This window comes from Ips typographus, linkage group LG16 (genome assembly GCF_016097725.1).
Source record: "Ips typographus isolate SLU linkage group LG16, UJ_Ityp_2.0, whole genome shotgun sequence".
In the NCBI taxonomy this organism is placed as follows: domain Eukaryota; kingdom Metazoa; phylum Arthropoda; class Insecta; order Coleoptera; family Curculionidae; genus Ips; species Ips typographus.
Window position 1 is genome coordinate 4,387,123 of NC_138437.1, and position 18,865 is coordinate 4,405,987.

An 18,865-nucleotide genomic window follows, 5' to 3' on the forward strand; every position below is an offset into this window, starting at 1 on the left:
CTGTGACTTGATTGAATTTGTTGGTTCTTATATTATTAGTTTATTTTAGTATTTTCTGTGTTTTATGGTACCTATCATTTCAGTTACAGAGCTAAAGAGCAAAGTAGTAAAAATCATTTGTTTGTACTTATTGGATTTATTTTCTGACATAAACAAAGTGAAAACCCTATTTTAACTACAGAATTTCTTTAGAAAATTTAACCTGTGCTTTTGGGTCAAATGATGTCTCCCATTTGTGAAATTAGAGCTAATTAGAGAAAGCTCCTGACTACCCACACGATTTTAACTTGCAAAGCTTTATATAGTGTGTCTCCTAAAACCATCAAAAATGGACGCCCTGTAAATGTAGGTAATTACTAACATGACTTGTAGCAATAAAGCACGTGAATGAAACAATCGTGGAAAATTAATCTTACTTAATTAAATCCAAATTAGTATGAATTGAGTTAGCTCTGTGATGTATAGAAAGCTTAATTACATAATTGTTCCTAGTATGATAATCCATGATGTAGGTAGTCGTAAAAATGAGTTCATATACCTACCAAATGTTTAATTACCATTACCAATATGACTGATTATCATAAAATTCTTGACATTTCATTTATCACAAACCACAACGCGATATGCACTTTATAGTAATGTAGATTGGGAAGTTATTATCAACTATTATAAGGAATAGTAGTTGCGGTTAACATAAGTTGCTGACCACATTTAAAAATTTCAGCTTATTAAAGTACTATGTTTACTGATAAATGTATATTTATTTATTTAAATACCATATAGGTACCAAGTCATTATATAAAACAGATTTGCTCTGGTAATTTTAAAGCTCTTAGCTGAATTACAGGAACCTTGTTCAGGCTATACCAGTTTAACATGTTTATAGATTAAATATTGAAATGGAAGTCCACTCATATGCTGCCTATAAACTTCATCTTTATTTGTATAATCCTTATGTACAACGTGTTCCTTTGTGAATTATTTGATCAAATATGTATATAAATCATCTAGCTTGGTATATGAATTCGATTTTAGAGTTTACAGGACTAATATACAGCAATTTAAGTAGCATAATAAATTTTGCTTATTTAAAAAGCCAGTGGAGTACAATATAATATTGATTGCCATGCCACTCATTTATTTGGCTATTTATAGTAATAACAATTAGAAACTGATAAAACCACTTTATAATATCCTGGATAATAACAAAATCCATTAAATTATCATTAAGAAAACCCTTAACATAAATAGTGAATTGTCCTGAGTCAATTTTGCTTAGCATGATTTGTTATTCATTCATGCCGTTAACATATATAGTATTTAACAAATATACCACATTAATGACTTTTGATAAGCAAAATTCAAAGTTTTATGATGTAATGGTCTTAATTTAAATACTTACAAACTAACATGTATCATATTACATTACACAGTTGGCAAAATTAAGATTCAATTTCAGTACAGATCAGCTCAGTAAGTGGGCTTAGAGAACCATTAAGATAAGGACTTCAAACACAAATGTAACAATTTCATATCAAAAAATAACAGCTGTAAAATCACATGTGCTGATACCTAATCCCCAAAGACGGTTATGTCAATAAGCTACTAAATTAAGAGATTTTGCTATAAAGATTCTTGAATTTTTGTTAACAAATTTTTATAATGAAGATTAATCTTCAGAATAGTGAACACAATCCTTCTGTGCTTTGAAAGTAAATGTAAATTCCCATATTGCCTGAAACCTTCCATAAAAATTACATGTTGGTTAACATTACAACAATTTAGCAAACAACCACAAACCATATGAAGTTAAAAAAATAATTCTGGTTATACTCTTTTTTTTTTTGTTTTTAACTTTAGAAAAAAAATGGTTTATACAAATTTTACCATAATTTGCCTTAACAATATGAACTACCAGAAAATTAAACCAAGTTAAAAATAATGTTTTTGTATGTTCATTTCAGTTTGTATTATATCAGTAGGTAATTTGTAGCAAATATTTGTACAAAAATCTTGCAGCAGTAGATGATAATCAAGAGAGTATTTTCACAATTAACTTAATATATTAGCAACTCACAAATTAGACAAATAACAAAATGTAGCAAAACATGTCATGACCTTGTGTTACTGGTTAATTTACTAAAGTTTACCTTAACAGACATATGGGCTTATTAATTTAAAGGAAAACTTTGTAAAGAAACTATATAGCTAGAATTCAAACTAAACATGATTTTCAATGTCAAATTATTAAAACTGGAAGATTAGTATAATTAATATAACTTGACAGGAAAAACAACACCTCATTATGTAGTTTAATAACCAAAGAAAAAATATTGTAGACCAATTTAGAAAAGCCATTAAATTTATGCACTTGGAACTGCAATAACTTAAACCTAGTTAAATCTAAACATAAAGACAAGGTTGCCATTAATAGCATTAAATTAATCTACTTGATAAAAACCAAGGAAAATGTAATACAAATTGACTGAAATCTTCATCACAACCACCCTGTATAAATGGTTATTTACAATCAAACCTACATTGTGTCTTAATCTCTTTTATCTGACAACTGTTAATGGCAATACTGATAAAAAAAAAGAAAAACAATGTTATCACTACAGCCATTTACATGTTTTAATGCTCAACTGAAAACTGAACCAATATGGATGAGAATAAACTGTTTATTAGGTGCCTTATTTGCTCTAGTTTAAAATGCCCACCATTACTCACAGCCTTATTACTGGTTAGTATAAAGTGTAAATAGGGTATAATTAGGTTGATAATCAACTTCCTGCAGGCTTGCAGATGTGGTATTAATGAAAACTATTAAACAGATAAATTTTTTTTGGTTATTTATCTCACCATAATTGTCAAGAATTTAAATGGTCTGAGAAACTCTTCCACTTGTAAAGTTAAAATCAACAAGTTTAGTGCTCATTTAGTTCCAGTAAATTGTTATTAAATGATTCATTTTATGAGGTGAACCAGTAATAAACTGGAAGCAATATTATGTCTCAGTTGACTTTCTCTCTCTCTCCACTGTAATATTTAAATAAATTATAATATGTGGATTTCATAATTTCTGTTTGGTTGCTCCCTACAGGTATAATTACCTGACTTAGCTGTGTGATCATGTAAATGAAACAAGAATATCCACATATTTTTTTTATTATAATACGTATATATCACAAATCCTTTTTGGCTCTCAGAACACACATTCAATCAGCATCAGTTTGAAAATTATTTTACAAAACATGAATTATTTGACAAGCACTCAGTTTCAAACACACCAATCTTTTATTAAAATGTCCTATTATTATCCAGTTTTTATGGTACAACACAGATCTTTAAAGACATAGACAAACAGAACTCACTGGTATTCCAAAACCATGTAATATCCTATTGGCATGGAGTAGGTTGTAGTCCCTGGCTGGATTGAAAATAACTGGGACCATGTTACTTAGGCCGATGCTAGTAGGTAGTACCAATCCATGCATAAAATTGCAGTCAGTTCAGTACGTGGTTTCAGGCACTATACTTTACTATTAGGTAGATTATGATAGATATGAATCAGTTTATAAAACTAGCAAATACACATGTCATCTTAATGATCCTGCTTTTGTTCAAAGTATAAAAATATATGTAGATATTGTGCAGATCTAAGCCATCATCAAAATTAGAACTAGTTGGTAGAAATGAGCGGGTACTTGAGAAGATCCATTGTTGACAATCTGCATTATTAACACAAAAAAGTGTTGCTGTAACACAATTATGACTTGTTCCCATCATCAAATTATAAAACAATGATTCTGCCTTTTAGAGCACAGTACAACAGCAGTAACTTCGTTTTTCTTTTTCTGGGCTAAAGTTCATTTCCCTGACAATTTCAGCAAATACTTCATTAACATTGGTTCGGTTTTTAGCGCTCGCTTCGATAAATGGACAGCCCCATTGTTGGGAAAGACTTCTTCCTTCATCATACTCCACTTCTCTTTGATGATCAAGATCTACCTTATTTGCGACTAGGAGGATAGGCACCCGTTCAGTACCTTTAACTCTAGTTATGAGCTCCTTCATAGGACGGATATCCTGGAACGTTTGATGATTTGTCAAACTATAAACTACGACAAAGCCTTGTCCATTTTTTATATAAAGATCCCTCATGCTGGCAAACTGTTCTGTTCCTGCCGTGTCCAGAATTTCTAGCACACACGGGGAATTGTCCACTTCGATTTCTTTACGATAAAAATCCTCGATCGTAGGATCATATTTTTCCATAAAACATCCGGATACGAATTGAACAGTCAAAGCACTTTTCCCAACCCCACCCGATCCGAGGACGACTACTTTAAACTCACGCATTGTTCTAATTTCCCTGGATACTTTTTCGAAAGCTTTATATTTTCCTAATAATTGCACGAACACGCGACTTAACTAAATTTATCACTTTTTGAACAGTCTTTTATCACATTTTCGAAAGCCATCTCAACAAACAACTACTAAGTACACATATTCGCCATCTTAGAGTTGGACAGAGAACGGGCGAATCGCTCATCTCGTCGCACTGTTTTCATGCGGGGAGCCATGAGGACCGAGGACGCGGCGAGGTCGAAGGGGGGACGGGTTCTTTCTTTCTCCATTGTTGCCTTTCATTCATGTTCACGTTGCTCACAAAGTCACAAATTCAACAATAAACCTATGCTTTCATTTATATTCTGTATATACTGAACACAGTATTTCTATAACGAACGCGCAACTGGCAACTAGGCTGCGTACGATTTCCGCACCAATCAGAACCGTTCTTTACCATGCCATGTTGTCAAACCATCTAAACTGTTCGTACAGATTAGAAAGCAACGGCAAATGTGTGCAAAACAAAAACAAATATAAACTCGTTATTGTTGCAGCTATGCAATTACGCCACTCGTCTCCTTTTACAGTTAACCACAAGACCTATTTATTTATGTTTAAAGGATCGCAAAGATAACAACCGTCAGAAGTTTCTTCGGTCATATTCCCTTAACAAGCTGAAAAAAACAAACCTAGATTAACGCAGGGGTTGTTTATTTAGATTTCAGATTTGAGAATAAGCAAATAAAACTGAAAATAAGCGACCTTTATCTTTTCTACCCACGATACTAATAATCTGTTTTTACTTTTGGAAGCAACGCGTACTGGTACTGGTAATTTATTTGACAATTTGTTAATAGTAACTGTCAAATTGATCAGAAATTATAAAAGGAAACTAATAACGTTTAGTTTACATTTTAGAACAAGAAGCTGTTGTGAAACAAGTTATTTTATTTAACTTATATACAATGCTCACGTAATTTATTAATTAAATTAAAATTGCTAAAATTAGTTAGCAACATTTGACAACGTCGTAGAAACTGTCATCTGACATTTTGCTTAAACTTTGACGTTGACTTGACCGTTTTGACATTCAATCCCGTTTCTGGATTATTTTGGGAATTTAGTTTTTTAGTCGTACTACAGTCGAACGTTTGATTGCTATTGAAATTTGGGATTGACGACCGCAGCAAGCTTCACCAAAAAAGACAGCCTACAGAGAATAAATAAGCTACGTACAAGCATCCGGGTAAATAATAAACCTCCAAATCCATTTATTCAGATCTCCAAGAATCGTCCTTCAAAACGTTCTAGAACACTTGGGATACTAAACAAGTTTGAGCTTGTTTTTTGTTACAGGTCTTGGGCCTGTCTCTCCTTTTGCCAGTACCGACTTTTTGAAACGCGGTGTTGGAATGGTAAGGTGTGTTTAGTGCCTCTTCACTTTAGAGAACAACAGCCAAATCATGGACAAAAGAAGGGGCCGGCCTACACCGGATGCTGTGATACAAAAACCTCTTGCTTTCAACATTGAAGAAGCCCTACAAGTTGAAACTGCATTTAGGCCTAACTTGTTGGCCACACAAAATGATCTTAAGTTTGGTGAGGTCACTGTTGCTTTGAGGGATGGTGCTGTTAGTATCCTACGCTTCCTGAGAGTATGGTTTGACTTACCACATTCAACCTTTTTTTACTCTGTCTGTTACTTGGATATGTTTCTTGCTAAAATGAGGGTGAGTGCATTTTTACAATTATAATACTTATATTTAAATTTAGTTTGCCTTTACTTCACTCTGATAAAGATACACATTGCTGATCATTATCACTGGCCCACTTTGAGGTCAGAAATTTTATATTTTGATTTTAAACAATAATGGGAAACCATTTTACCTATACAAAGAATGAAAATTTACCTTAAATATTAAGTTATTTTAAGTGCATATATGGGTTCAAATAAGTGGTAAAGTTGATGACCAGGTGTATCTCTTCTATTTTTAACACCCAAATTTAATGCCTAAAGAAACTGGTTAGAACAACATTCTTTGGAATCTAAGCAAATCTGAATATAGATAAAATATTGCACTGTTCTGCCCAAGTACAGTATGCTTTTGAAACTAGATTGTTTTATTTAGAAATTTATATTTAAAAACTTAATGCCAACTTATTCAAAGAAGTAGATAAACATCTCCTACATTGTCAAGGAAATGTCAAAAGATTAATGTTTAAATTCCAATAGCATTTCCTTTGAAGAGACAATAGTACATACATAATTTTCAAAGGTCATCATAATGCCCTGGAGGCTCATATTATTAAGTTTCTTGATTGTTCCAAATGGTTTCAAGTTTTTAAATCTAATTTTGACCCTTGTAAGAAGTTCATGTTTATCACAACTTGAGTAATTATTTCATTGACTGAGACCCTAATAAATCTTCTGTTTAGCAGTCTATTATCTTTCAATTACCACTACTATCAGTGTTATCACAAAATTAGCACTTAAATTCACAGTTCTGGGGGTAAAACTGACTGTATAGACCAGGAGCTTGTGACAGGTGATGTTCTTCCATTTCACCTTGTATGCCTTTTTATGGCTTGATATTTAACTCTAAAGGCCGTTTTAGATTATTTAATGTCTTATACAAGATCTTGAATACAACAATTGACCTACACAAACTTGCAGCAAATCTTGGTTCCTATCAAAATTTATACTGTTTCACATTACAGCCAAGATATGTTCCTATATTCAATCCAATTAGACAGAAAAATGTTATTTTTTTTATGTTATTAGTCATTCATAATGACTTGCTGTTTTTAGATTGGTTTTTAATTAATTTGAAAAAGTGAATGATCTCATTTTCCTGTTTGCTTCAGTACTCCTCTTGTAACATGCACTTAAAATTTAGGTTTTTTTAAACTGAATTTTATTGAAGATTAGAAAATTGTTTTCTGTTGGCCCGTAGGCTGAAAAATAGAACCTGTATCTGAATATGAACCTGTTCTATTTTTCGTCCATTTTTCAACAGTAATTAATTTTGAGGCCAATTTTCTGTATGACACTATCCAATCCACTGTAGACAAAAAATTGTTCAAAATCTTCTTTCAAAAAAAGCAGTTTTCCTTATAAAGTGTATGTTTTTTTATATTTTAGGGTTGATTATCAAGCCAAAACCAGCTTCTTATCTAGTATGAATTTCTTAGTTTTTTAGAAAGTTTCTTAGATAAACTCAGTTCAAAAAGTTTTGCATTTAATGATAATAATTAGCTAATGTTTCATAAAAATATATTTTTTGCAGGTTCAAGAAAAGTTCTTGCGTTGCTTAACATTAAGCTGTCTGCAATTGGCAATTGAAAAAAGTAATTTAAAAATTGATGTTGATCAACTTGTCAAAATCTCTCAAAGCAAGTGTAGCTCTGGTGATGTAATTCGAATGACTAATATTGTTAGAGAGAAAGTCCGGGTTTTTGATGATGAAAAACCAGTAACTGCTGCTGACTTTCTCAGAATGTATGTGGAGATCCTGAAATGCATGAAAACTGAACAGTGGGAGCTAATAATTAAAGATGTTAACGAAATTTGGGAGAAAATGCTTGTGTTACTGGAAGTTCTGTTAACTGATTCTGCCACAGCTTACTTGAGATCTTCAGCATTGGCTTTGGTGGTGTTCCAGAGAGAAGTTGAGAAAATCATGTCTCACTATTTGCCCAACAAGTCTGTGTTGTGTTTGAATGAAGTTGTGCAGTTTCTTTCAATTATCAGGGAGATTCAGTTGAAATGCAAGGTAACAAACAGTCTCAGTCTTTTTATTTTAATTTGTATATTAAATGGTAACTTTTTTACAGATAAGACCAGCAGAATTAAAATTGTGTTACATGCAAGTTTCGAAAGTGATGAAGCAGTATGACAGTCAGAAGAGAAACCATTCCCACCAAAGATTGGCCTGGAACTTTTCACTTTCAACCATCCAACATTGTTCCAAGCTATTTTCCTACCATCCTTTCTTTAAACCAATCAAGGAGTAAACATGTTTTAGTTTTGTAGTACAGCAGTTTTGGTCACACAGAATCACCCATGGAGTGGTGTTTAAATTATTTTTTGTGATAATTAAGTACCTACTAAAAGTAAAAAAGTGTTAAAACTCTTTGGTAGGTCAAAAAATGTTTAATATTAATAATAAGTATTTGAAATTTGTTTGAAAAAAAAGCTTTATCGCCTGTTTGAAAAAAGAGTAGGTTTTATTATAGCTTTAGGTTTTATCATCGCTCCAAGAGTATTTTGTTTAACAAAGTTTTGTTGACGACATGTTCACGTTTTGCATTTTATTACTATATGTAATAAGAAGTGACCTGAATTTAAAGATTTTAAATAAAAAAATATTTTTCAGATTACTGCTTTTCTAAATGGTTATCAATCTATTTCATATCAAAAACGATATGTACTCTGTTAATCAGTCTGGTTGTACAATAGCTGAATAATTAAATTTGGTTCAATTCATTAATTCCACTTCAATCATTTGTAAGTTTAAACCGCAATTGTACAACCGGCACTTAATCATACACATTTAGTATCTGTGTGGCCTTATAAGTTGTGTTTCCGACTTTTATCTTTTTTGTTTATGTGTAAGAATGCCAGAAAGTTTGTAGTCAAAGTTAAATGATGTGAAAATTTTGTTTGCAAAGATTATTTTTGTCATTAATAATTTTTCCAAAAAAAATGTTTTATTTATTTTTAGCTTTATCTTTTGAATGCTTGTTTTCATTGAAGTCTGTTTGTTGTAAATGTTCACTCTACTAGTCTTTATTTGGCGTTACCATCACTGAATGGCAGTCTGAATCTGTTTTAGTTTAAAACAATTACACGCACTTTTCATAAATGTGGAGTTTTATTTCGAGGTGTTGGAAAAGAGGTAAAAAAACCGTTACAATGAATAATAATAAATGCTTTATTTGCTCAAGTACACTGCGTCGCAGTGTTTAGCATTGTCAAAGGTACATATACTTTACCAATTACACAATATACAGCATAACTATAACATTACTTTTATGGTGTAACTATTGCTAATATAAAATTCATCTAAGGAGTAAGGATACAGATCTAAAAGTAATTGTTTTATTTTTGTTTTAAATGTAGCATAGGGCAAAGTTTTTAGTTCATTGGGCAGGGAGTTGTACAGTTTGATGCTGTTATTAATCTAGCTCTTGTCGGTTAAGGTAAGTCTGTGTCTTTGTGTTAATAAGTTTTCACCGTGTCTTGTGGTATAATGATGTCTGCTGCTTACTGTTGCAAATTCTGATATTGTGGATTTCACATGTGCCAAACATTGGTAACTGGTAAGGTTAGAATTCGGAGATCTTAAAAAGAGGCTCTGCAGCTGTCCAAGGACTCTAGTTTGCCCATAATTCTTATGGCTTTTTCTTGTAACAGAAAGACCTTTTGCCAGTCTGTCGAATTTCCCCAGAATAATAGGCCATATGATAGTTTTGGTGTGTGAGATTCTGCGGAGGAGAAATAGGGTCGAAGAGAGGCTTTTTGTCAATTGGGTGATGTGGTGTTTCCAAGGCAACCTGCTGTTAAGGATTACTCCTAAAAATTTGAACGATTTACCTTCATCTTTTTCTTTCAAGGTAAATATGGCAGTTTCTGTTTTTTCGAGGTTGAGGCATAGATTGATGTCAGCAAAATAAGTGTTTAGTTTCCTAAGAGTGGCGGCAGCTACCACGTGGGGCTGATAAGTGTTACAATGATGGTCCAGAAAGGGACTGTGTGTTACAATGATAAATGACAAGAAATAATTATAATTCCTTGTTTAAATACCATCTAATTAAGTCCCACACTTGTCAAAAAATTATTCTGGTAATACTTATGAATTCCAGGTTTTTTAAAAAAATAAGTAAGTAATTGGAATTCATTTGTTATCATAATGAGAAAGTAAGGGATTAAAAAATAATCCTAGAATTGTTTAAAATAACCCGTATATTCAACAGTTTAGAATGTTCACTAGAATAGAAAAGGCTTAAAACTTAACTGAGAAGATTCGTTAATTTACTAAAACCTTTTTTTGTACGTTATGTGAGAGTCCCTTGGGCCAGGGGCCGTCCCAATTGCGAACCTGGCTAGTCTGGGCCTGGAATAAACTTAATTATTAAATCATATCAAACTAAATTATCTACTCATTATAACAAGTAACAAGATATGAATTCCAAATGCTTATTAATTTATTATTAAAAAACGAAACGTCTGAAAAAACTGAAAACTAAAATTATTTTCATGAATAGTGTAAAAAAGTGCCTTCAGAAGGTGCCATTGATAATAATCAATATTAAAGTAATAAAACAATAAAAAAGACATTTAATTTTTCCGGTTTTTATGGGATATCTCCCAATGTAATAGAATTTTTTTTCAACGGATTATTTAGCAATAAAATGCGCAACATTGCCTCCATTTAACTAAAGCTCTATCAACTGTGACCGCATTCGTTTTCACGCTCTATAAAGCGAGCAGATCTTTTTTGACGTTAAAATGATTTGACAATTGGTCAAATTACGTTATCGTGACGTCAAAAACTGCTCGCTCCATGGAGATTTGAGCTTGAAAACAAATGCGGCCATAATACATCGAATTTGTAACACCTTGTATATGGTGCGTCGATAAATAGGAAATTTCAGATAGTAGAGGTTTACAAAGTAAAAACTTTTCCACTGCTGTAGGAAATTTTACAGGGACAATCAATTTTAAACTTCACACATTATTTAAAACAGCATTTATTAAAAGTTTTAATAAGGTACAAAATTAGTTAGGTACAATTTATTATCCAATGAAGAGACGATTAAGTTAAATAGTAAACTTGAAACATCACAAACAGCAGCGGTAGTTATTAAAAAAGTACAAGTTGATTTATTTATAAAACAAAATTAAAAAAACAATACTGTGTTTGGTAAAGTGTAAAAGCGCGACGATGGTACCTAACTATACAGTGTGTAGCTCCTATAAATGTATATAAAAAATGACAAAAGTTTTTTTATATATACTATAAAGGATTCAAAAACATTGACTTAACAAGGGTTCGCGCAAATTCAATTTTTAAACAAATTTAAACTAGTAATTTTTTAATACACTATTTAATGTGGCAATAGTTCTCACTATAATCTGATTGTACTTCATAACATGCAAAACACCATTAAAAATGCTAAGATAAGTTAAAACATGCAAATAATACAACACAACATTGATTGAATAGTAAATAATCCATTAAACAATGTAATAAAGGCAAGAACACAACCTTACAGTCCATTAAGTGATGCTAAGTAGTCTCCATGTTTCTATGTACAGTTACAGGGACTACCACACAGTTTCTGTGAGGAATTCTGGTAAACATAGGTGAAACCACATGGGAGGGATTATTTTTTGCAGATACACCGGTATGAACAGATGTACTATCCGATGTAATGTCGTCTTCGAAAGAGTCAGCTTCCATAGGAGCTAAAGACAGGTGTTCAGATTCGTCATGAGGAGTCATAGTAGAATACCCATGATCTGATTCAGCGGTGGTATTGTTTCTTCTGTAGTTGCTAGCGACACAATAAGGGGAACGAGCTGGTAACTCCTCTTTTAGCAACTTGTCCCTGTGATTCCCCGAATCGTGAAATATCTCATTGTTAACATTCAAATCGCTCATTCTAAGCTGATCTTGAGTGGAAGACAAGTATATACGGTCAACTGCCGGATTGGTGTATGAACGGTAACAAATGTAAAGTAAAGTAAAAAGCATAAACATGGCAATGATTAATCCCAAAATCGGACCCAATGGGGAATACTCTGAATCTACTGAAGGAGGAATTTCATGAATTTCCTCTCTATATGGTGTACTTAAACCATAAACTCCACTAAAACAACTGGAAATCGAAGAGCAAAACGGTTTTTTGAGAAAGTCGCCATTAATGTCATATTTACACCACTCACAACCAATCACACCAATGCAGTCTAACAGAGACCTTTCATTCTGACAATTTATAGGAAAACAAGGTTCCAGGCTGTTATCAAAACTCATAGTAAAAGTGGCTTCAACACTAGATGTTTCTTCCGCCTTCCATTTACAAGGCAAATTATCAGTCAAGTTCTGGTTTCCTTCTTGACAAGAAGGCACCTCTGACTCTAATGGACACTCACAGGGACATTCACACTCCTTCTGTTCCATTCTATTGCAATTCAGACACAAACGGTCTACTATACTGCAAGGACAAAAAAAAGCCGGGACAACTTCACAAGAAGTATTTACTATCCCAACAAAAATATTAGTGTCTTGAATTGAAGTGATGTGATAACTAACACAATGTTCACCAGGAATATGATTTACCAAGTCATCAGTGAAAGTAGTATTGAGCCGATAAAAACGCTGAATTGTTCCATCAGCATAATCGTTGCACAACATCTTTTTTATAAATTGCTTATGATTTAGAATGTCATTGGCAACTAAAGATTCCCGGTGGACTATATGTTGCTGCTCAACAGGTCGAGCTCCATTCACATCAGTCAAGTTACGATGGTAAATTATATACCCTTGATCATCAATTAAGAAACAAGTAATTTTTTCATTAAGGCAGTCAGGCATATACTTCAAAAGCAACCGTAACATGTACCCATAAGTCACATCCATAGCTACCACTAATTGAGGAGTTGCATATGCTATAGTTACAATGTATCCTGCCCCCCCTCGATCTAAATAAGGCGGTATAAATACAGTTTTGTTTCGATGCTGTAAGGCACGTATGAACCACGGTCTTTTCGTTGTTTCCAACCTATTCCCTAGCACACTACCCGGAAACATTTGCAACACACCGCTGTACGAAGATGCGTAACGTCTCACTACATATTTAGACATTTCAGAAGATAAGTGTTTCTTCCGCAAAAAGTCTAAAATGTGTCCCAGTGCCAACACTTCGTCTCTGACTTCTTTTTTTAAACCTGGATTAGTCAGCATACCCGTCTCGTCTTTTAAATAGGCTAAGAAACCTTGGTCCACTAAACCTCTTTGACTAGTCATCGATGCCGAAAACGGCGATTGAAAACACGACCTGCTTAAGTATAATGAAGCCACATCTGCAATAAGAATGATACTGCTGTAGTATTGCTCAGGCGAGACAAATTAGGGCTTCGTATCGTAGCACAAAGACGGTAGACAGTAAAGGATTGCTCAATACCGTATACTAGAAAGCATAGAAGGTGCTTGTTAAAAATAGGACAGCTTGCAATTTTTTGATTAGATGAGATTTTACGGTTTAAAGTCAAGACTTGAGGTTACTTGCCTAAGTAATTTGTGTTTGCTGCCTTTTCATAACTTTATTGTTCTAGTCAAGTGTAGTTCGTGCTTATTTTATTGTGTTATCACCAGTGTTCCCTCGTTGTTGTGTAATTTGTTGATTTTTTTTTACTTTAAATTCTATTGGTTGCCCGCCTCTACAATATACCGTCAACTTGTCTGTCAAATTGTAACAGCAATTCAGGAAAACTCCCAAAAGTGTCTACTTTTCACTTTCCAAAAAGAAAAAAAGTTTTCAAGTGGAATGATTTTACTCTTACACAATACACAGTGGTACATATTACCTAGTGCTTTCTAGTACAATAAACTTATTACTTGTTACATACAAATTAATGTGAATTATATTTTGAAGCAGCCTGCATTTTGAGAGCAACAAAAACTTGTTTACCTAGTTAAAAAGATTTACTGATTATCTTTAATTGAACAGTTTTCAAATTAGTTTGTTGTTTGTAAAAATTGTGGTGTTGATGATGTGTTCCATTTCAAACTATGTTTTAAGTCGTAAAAATATGTTTTAAAATATTTATCATTACTTATCTTAACTTTTATTAGCAAAATTAAAAAGTTTCATTCAGTTAGAAATGTTCAAATTATACATTTAACCTTAATTTAAACAGATATTTTTAATTTTTCTAACTATATAAATGTGTAATTTGTAGTTTTTAATTCTCAGTTGTTTCTTGGTTTCAATGTTTTTTATATTAACCTGCTCTTTACTCTTGCTTGTTAAAACATTTATATGTAGATTTTTATTAAAAATTACTTAGGTCCTAAGGGAGTTGTAAAGAGCAACTCAGTTGGATGCCTCCCTCTTTCTTCATCATTGTATAAAACAGTATTTTTTTCAAAATAAAGACATATTATTATTATTACATATTTAAAATTTATTAAAGGGGATGTTTCCCTTTGCCATGTTAATTCTGCAAAACACATTGTATTTTTTATTTTATACACCATTTGCATGGTAACTTAACCTTCTAATGGTTTGAGTTCTGCAGGTGTAGTATTATTATATATATTTTTTTATGATTGAGGTTGATGCCTGTTAACGTTTGTTGAAGTTGAAGTTATCATGAACTTTGCCAATAAACTCTAATAAAACACTTACGTTTCTAATTATTTTGTTACTATATGGACAATCCAAAGTTCCATGGTGTGGTTGAATATTTTTAAACCGGCTTGTAAAATCTGTGTAATAATAACTGTCAATGTTTCTACAAAAACGTCTTAAAACAGGGAGTGATATAATAAACTTGTAAAAATAATATATTGTACAACAAGGGTGAATCTTTCCCACAAGGATGAAAGTTTGTGTTTTTGTTCAATCGGACGGAGCGACATAAACAATTTGCCCGAGTTTTAGTCTATTTTTTCTAGGACTAATTGGAATTACTTACCAAATTTTACAAAAAATACACATTCAATTTTTGAAAGGTTTCCGCGTGTTTACATATCAGTTTTGATATGTGAACACAACAGAACAACTTTGTGTGACAGCTGATTTATTATAAATTGTCAATTCGTGTCATTTTTCTCATATAATAAGGTATGTAAAGTAGTCAAAATGCAATGTTTTGATGACAAAACTGTCAGTGAGGATGAAAATCAAAGAATTCATTCTTCACATTCAAGATTAGCTGAAATTGGTACTATTTTATATAGCATTAGATTGTGATTCCATTCCGCCAGTGGCAATTGCCTTCTTATTCGTTCTATAAACTGTTAAGGAATTAACCAATATCCCCATAGGAGTAGAAAAACTAATTTTATGAAATATTTTTCAGGGAGCTGAATTGCATTATGTATCAATTAAATTACATATTAATAAAGCGGATCCAACTTGTTTCTAGACATGGTAAAAATATTTTTATTTGCCTTTCAAGATTATATTTAACGTCTCTTGTTAATGCAACCCTAAAAAATATTTAAAAATAGTGTGAGCACTAATAAAAACCTAAAAAACGCTGTAACCACAGAAGTTTAAATAGCCTATAAAAATGTTGGTCTGGCGGTGACAGAAACAAATTCGGCCGATTGCGCAATCCTTTACTGTCTCTTCACACATAGCAAAATCATTGTATTACTAGCATAAAATTTGTATAAGTGATTCCAACTTACCTAAAGTTGCAATTTGTGATAGATGCCTACAGAACTTATGATTTTCAGCCCCATCCAAGTTTTGATAAAGGAGTTTCCTTACTGACGTGCTGGGAGGAGCTTTGAACGGACTATTAAACGTCCCATATCCTCGGTTTACAACAATACAAGCCACATACCAATTCCCTACTCTCATCCAATAGTATTCCAGCTGTACACCAAGAACAAATGAACAATTGTTCACCAATTCAAAAAGTGTTACTCACAGTTTCATTCTGAATATTTTTGGTGATGTGATTGCCATTTACTTCCATAAGCACTCTAGTTCGTAGTAACTCCACATCAGGTATGGTTTCAATTAATTTAAGATCAACAAATGACAGTTGGTGACTAACAGCAGATGGTCTTAAAATGGAAGGGTGAACCAGAACCCGACCTTCCATATCAATGAGAAATGCATACGAATATTGTTGATTGCTACTGTAGTATGTTATATCTTCAACAATGTTTGATAAAAAAATGTCAGTTCCTAGTAAGGCAAATGGATCCAACATTATGCCTTTTGTAAATGACACAGTTAAGTCTAAAAACAAAATTGATGTATTCAAGTGGTTGTGTAGGTACAAGATGACATACCTCCACTTTGTGGATCCCAATAAGGCAGTGATAGTTTATTACCCATAGAAAAAAGATTGTCAGTATTGAAAATACTAAAAAATTTATTTATAACAAATCCTATATCATCAGTCTTATTAACCGTCAGCATATAACCACGTTTTCTATAGTGATGCAAAACATTAGAAATATTATGCTTGCTAAAGTTTTGATCAGCTATATCCTGAAGAAAGTGGGTTTCATACATTACAGGTTTTGAATCTAAAAAAGAACGGAATTACAAAACCGCCAAGAATAAATTATTCAACACTACCATCAATCACTGCACATGTGTGGATGTAAATAGGGCAATGAATCTGATCAGTTTGTTGGGCTATCACTTTTAACACACTTTTAGCGTCAGCAAGTGACGATAACAACCCGCGACTTACATAAGTAACCATAGTGATGTCACTTTCCACTATATTGGGTGACTTTAAAATTACTTCAATAGCTTTTTGCATTCCAACAGTGTGATTTGTCGATCCTGAAACATATATATTTAATTATCTTGTCACAAGCTGAAAATACTTCACATACCACTTCCTCTGGTTAAAGAATCAATAAAATTATTTAAATGGGATAAATATGAGGGGGTGATTTCCTGCAAAGAAATATTTGCTTGGGTATTTCTACCATTAGAACACTCTATTTCAGGATAAGACCAGTCTGAGGCTACAGCTATTAAAGCAACCCTGTCATATGGTTTCAAGGATGTCAGCATTTCTTTGGCTGGATAAATTAAAATACTCAATAAATTTACCAAAAAATCCATCAGATAAAGGACTTACCTATAGATTTGGCAATTAGGAGCTGAGTTTTGCTTAAAGACCCACCATGGTCCACTACAAGAACTACATTTTTTCTGACATATTTCTGACGAGACATGTAGTTTTTCCAAATTATCATTTCATCATTTCCAATACAGTGAGAGAATTGTGAATATTGACTATTTCTTATATCTCTTTCTGATACCAAATATTGTTGCTTTATTGCATTAGATATTGGTTTGTACAATGATGTATTTTTGTGCAATTGAAATAAAACTAAAAACCAATTTTAGTGATAATGTTTGCTTTACCAAACTTAAAACAATTATTAGGATTTGTGTATCAGATTTTTTTGATCTAAAGTTTTTAAAAAACTTGAAATATAAAACCAATTTGCAAACATTGCCTATATAGAAATCATGATAAGATGATACAGCACAAGCACATTGGTAATAATACAAATTTCTTGTAGAACAATCAACAAATTACTGCTACACTAAGACCAACAACATGCATTTAACTGAAAACATATGTTTGCTTTGAAATTAAAATTCCAAAAAAGACCTAATTGCCTGTCTGTTGTACTATTATTGATCTTGTTGTTATGCCTATTTTTGTAAGTCCCAGTTAACTACTACTTTACTTGTATACCTTCAATACTCAGAACAACATTAAAGTTAACACTCAGATTACTGTAAGGATATTTTGGCTGGAATGTTTATTTCAGTTGCAAGTTATAGTAACATTGACTATCTTATTTTGAGTAAGTTAAAATAGAGTAGACACTGACAAAATCTCTTTTACTAGATTAACATTAAGATGAGACAAATAGAAAAATGTTAAACTATAAGAAACTATTACAGTAACTAATTTCTGTTTGTGACAATACATCAACTCACAACCTATTCAAACACATCAAAACATTGTATACTTAGAAATTATAACTTACCATGTTTTGATCCAAAAAAATTTCGAATACTATTGCTGCTATTACCAATCACACTATGGTGTAGGTCTAAAGTTTGTTTTCTTTCCCTCTCACATGGTAAAAGAATTGAGGAAGTATGCACATTATCCATATGAAAGTCCTTTAAGAGTCTACTGGCATTTCCCAGACCAGAAAAGACATGGTTTAATTTATCTTCCAGTTTCTGAACAATTAATTTCAAGTGGGAGTTTACTGAATTTGTTGAACTTGGTAAGTTTTTGAAATTATGGAACAACTTCTGCAATTAATAACTTTTGTTAACATGTTGTTTGGTTAACAAGGGGGACTTTAAACAGTACTAATCACTTTTTAAAGATACATTATACTACTGCAATACTTACCTCAATAAAAGGTACTCCCAGTTCTTCAGACTGAATTAAATTGATATCTCTACTTAGTTTACTGGAGATATCTTTAACATCTACACTAACTACATGGAAACAAAATAAGCTGGATACAACTAACATCAAAATAGTATTTGGTATTGGATCCATGTTTCCTTGCTTTCATTGTATTTAACTACAATTACGCTTAACCATAAGGCTGACACATTGCTATGGGTTAATTTTTAATAAGTTATCATTTTACATTCACTAGAATAAACTCTAGAAGTCACATAACTTTATATAAAAATTAATTTAACATAAACAAACAGACAGCATTCATGGACATTTTGCTCATGAAGCACGGCTGGA

General features: G+C 32.3%; 3 protein-coding genes across 3 annotated transcripts; 1 reads left to right on the top strand and 2 right to left on the bottom strand.

Moving 5' to 3' along the window:
• Positions 1 to 3,152: 3,152 nt before the first annotated feature.
• Positions 3,153 to 4,690, bottom strand: Rap2l (Ras-associated protein 2-like). Its single transcript, XM_081994566.1, has one exon. It carries the CDS (start codon positions 4,360 to 4,362, stop codon positions 3,817 to 3,819), a length of 546 nt encoding a protein of 181 aa, XP_081850692.1. The 5' UTR covers positions 4,363 to 4,690; the 3' UTR covers positions 3,153 to 3,816.
• Positions 4,691 to 5,438: 748 nt separating this feature from the next.
• Positions 5,439 to 9,218, top strand: CycG (cyclin G). The gene is made up of 4 exons (XM_081994565.1): positions 5,439 to 5,599; positions 5,710 to 6,083; positions 7,641 to 8,126; positions 8,188 to 9,218. The coding sequence occupies exons 2-4, from the start codon at positions 5,817 to 5,819 to the stop codon at positions 8,365 to 8,367; spliced, it is 933 nt and encodes a 310-aa protein (XP_081850691.1). The 5' UTR covers positions 5,439 to 5,599; positions 5,710 to 5,816; the 3' UTR covers positions 8,368 to 9,218.
• Positions 9,219 to 11,090: 1,872 nt separating this feature from the next.
• Positions 11,091 to 18,864, bottom strand: LOC145739160 (VWFA and cache domain-containing protein 1). Its single transcript, XM_081994563.1, has 9 exons — positions 18,512 to 18,864; positions 18,132 to 18,408; positions 17,204 to 17,458; positions 16,953 to 17,144; positions 16,687 to 16,899; positions 16,395 to 16,634; positions 16,025 to 16,341; positions 15,780 to 15,969; positions 11,091 to 13,441 (listed from the first exon to the last, which is right to left on the bottom strand). The coding sequence occupies exons 1-9, from the start codon at positions 18,662 to 18,664 to the stop codon at positions 11,646 to 11,648; spliced, it is 3,633 nt and encodes a 1,210-aa protein (XP_081850689.1). The 5' UTR covers positions 18,665 to 18,864; the 3' UTR covers positions 11,091 to 11,645.
• Position 18,865: the final 1 nt, after the last annotated feature.

What these genes read in the sequence shown, in the direction of transcription:
- Rap2l (XM_081994566.1), bottom strand. Translation starts at nt 4,362, where the DNA reads ATGCGTGAGTTTAAAGTAGTCGTCCTCGGATCGGGTGGGGTTGGGAAA.
- LOC145739160 (XM_081994563.1), bottom strand. Translation starts at nt 18,664, where the DNA reads ATGGATCCAATACCAAATACTATTTTGATGTTAGTTGTATCCAGCTTA. An exon ending in TTTTTTTGGATCAAAACATG is followed by an intron (nt 17,459 to 18,131) that starts GTAAGTTATAAT and finishes ATTGGTTTTTAG; the next exon opens with TTTTATTTCAATTGCACAAA. An exon ending in TTGGGATCCACAAAGTGGAG is followed by an intron (nt 16,342 to 16,394) that starts GTATGTCATCTT and finishes TTTTGTTTTTAG; the next exon opens with ACTTAACTGTGTCATTTACA.
- CycG (XM_081994565.1), top strand. Translation starts at nt 5,817, where the DNA reads ATGGACAAAAGAAGGGGCCGGCCTACACCGGATGCTGTGATACAAAAA. An exon ending in TGTTTCTTGCTAAAATGAGG is followed by an intron (nt 6,084 to 7,640) that starts GTGAGTGCATTT and finishes TATTTTTTGCAG; the next exon opens with GTTCAAGAAAAGTTCTTGCG. An exon ending in AGATTCAGTTGAAATGCAAG is followed by an intron (nt 8,127 to 8,187) that starts GTAACAAACAGT and finishes ACTTTTTTACAG; the next exon opens with ATAAGACCAGCAGAATTAAA.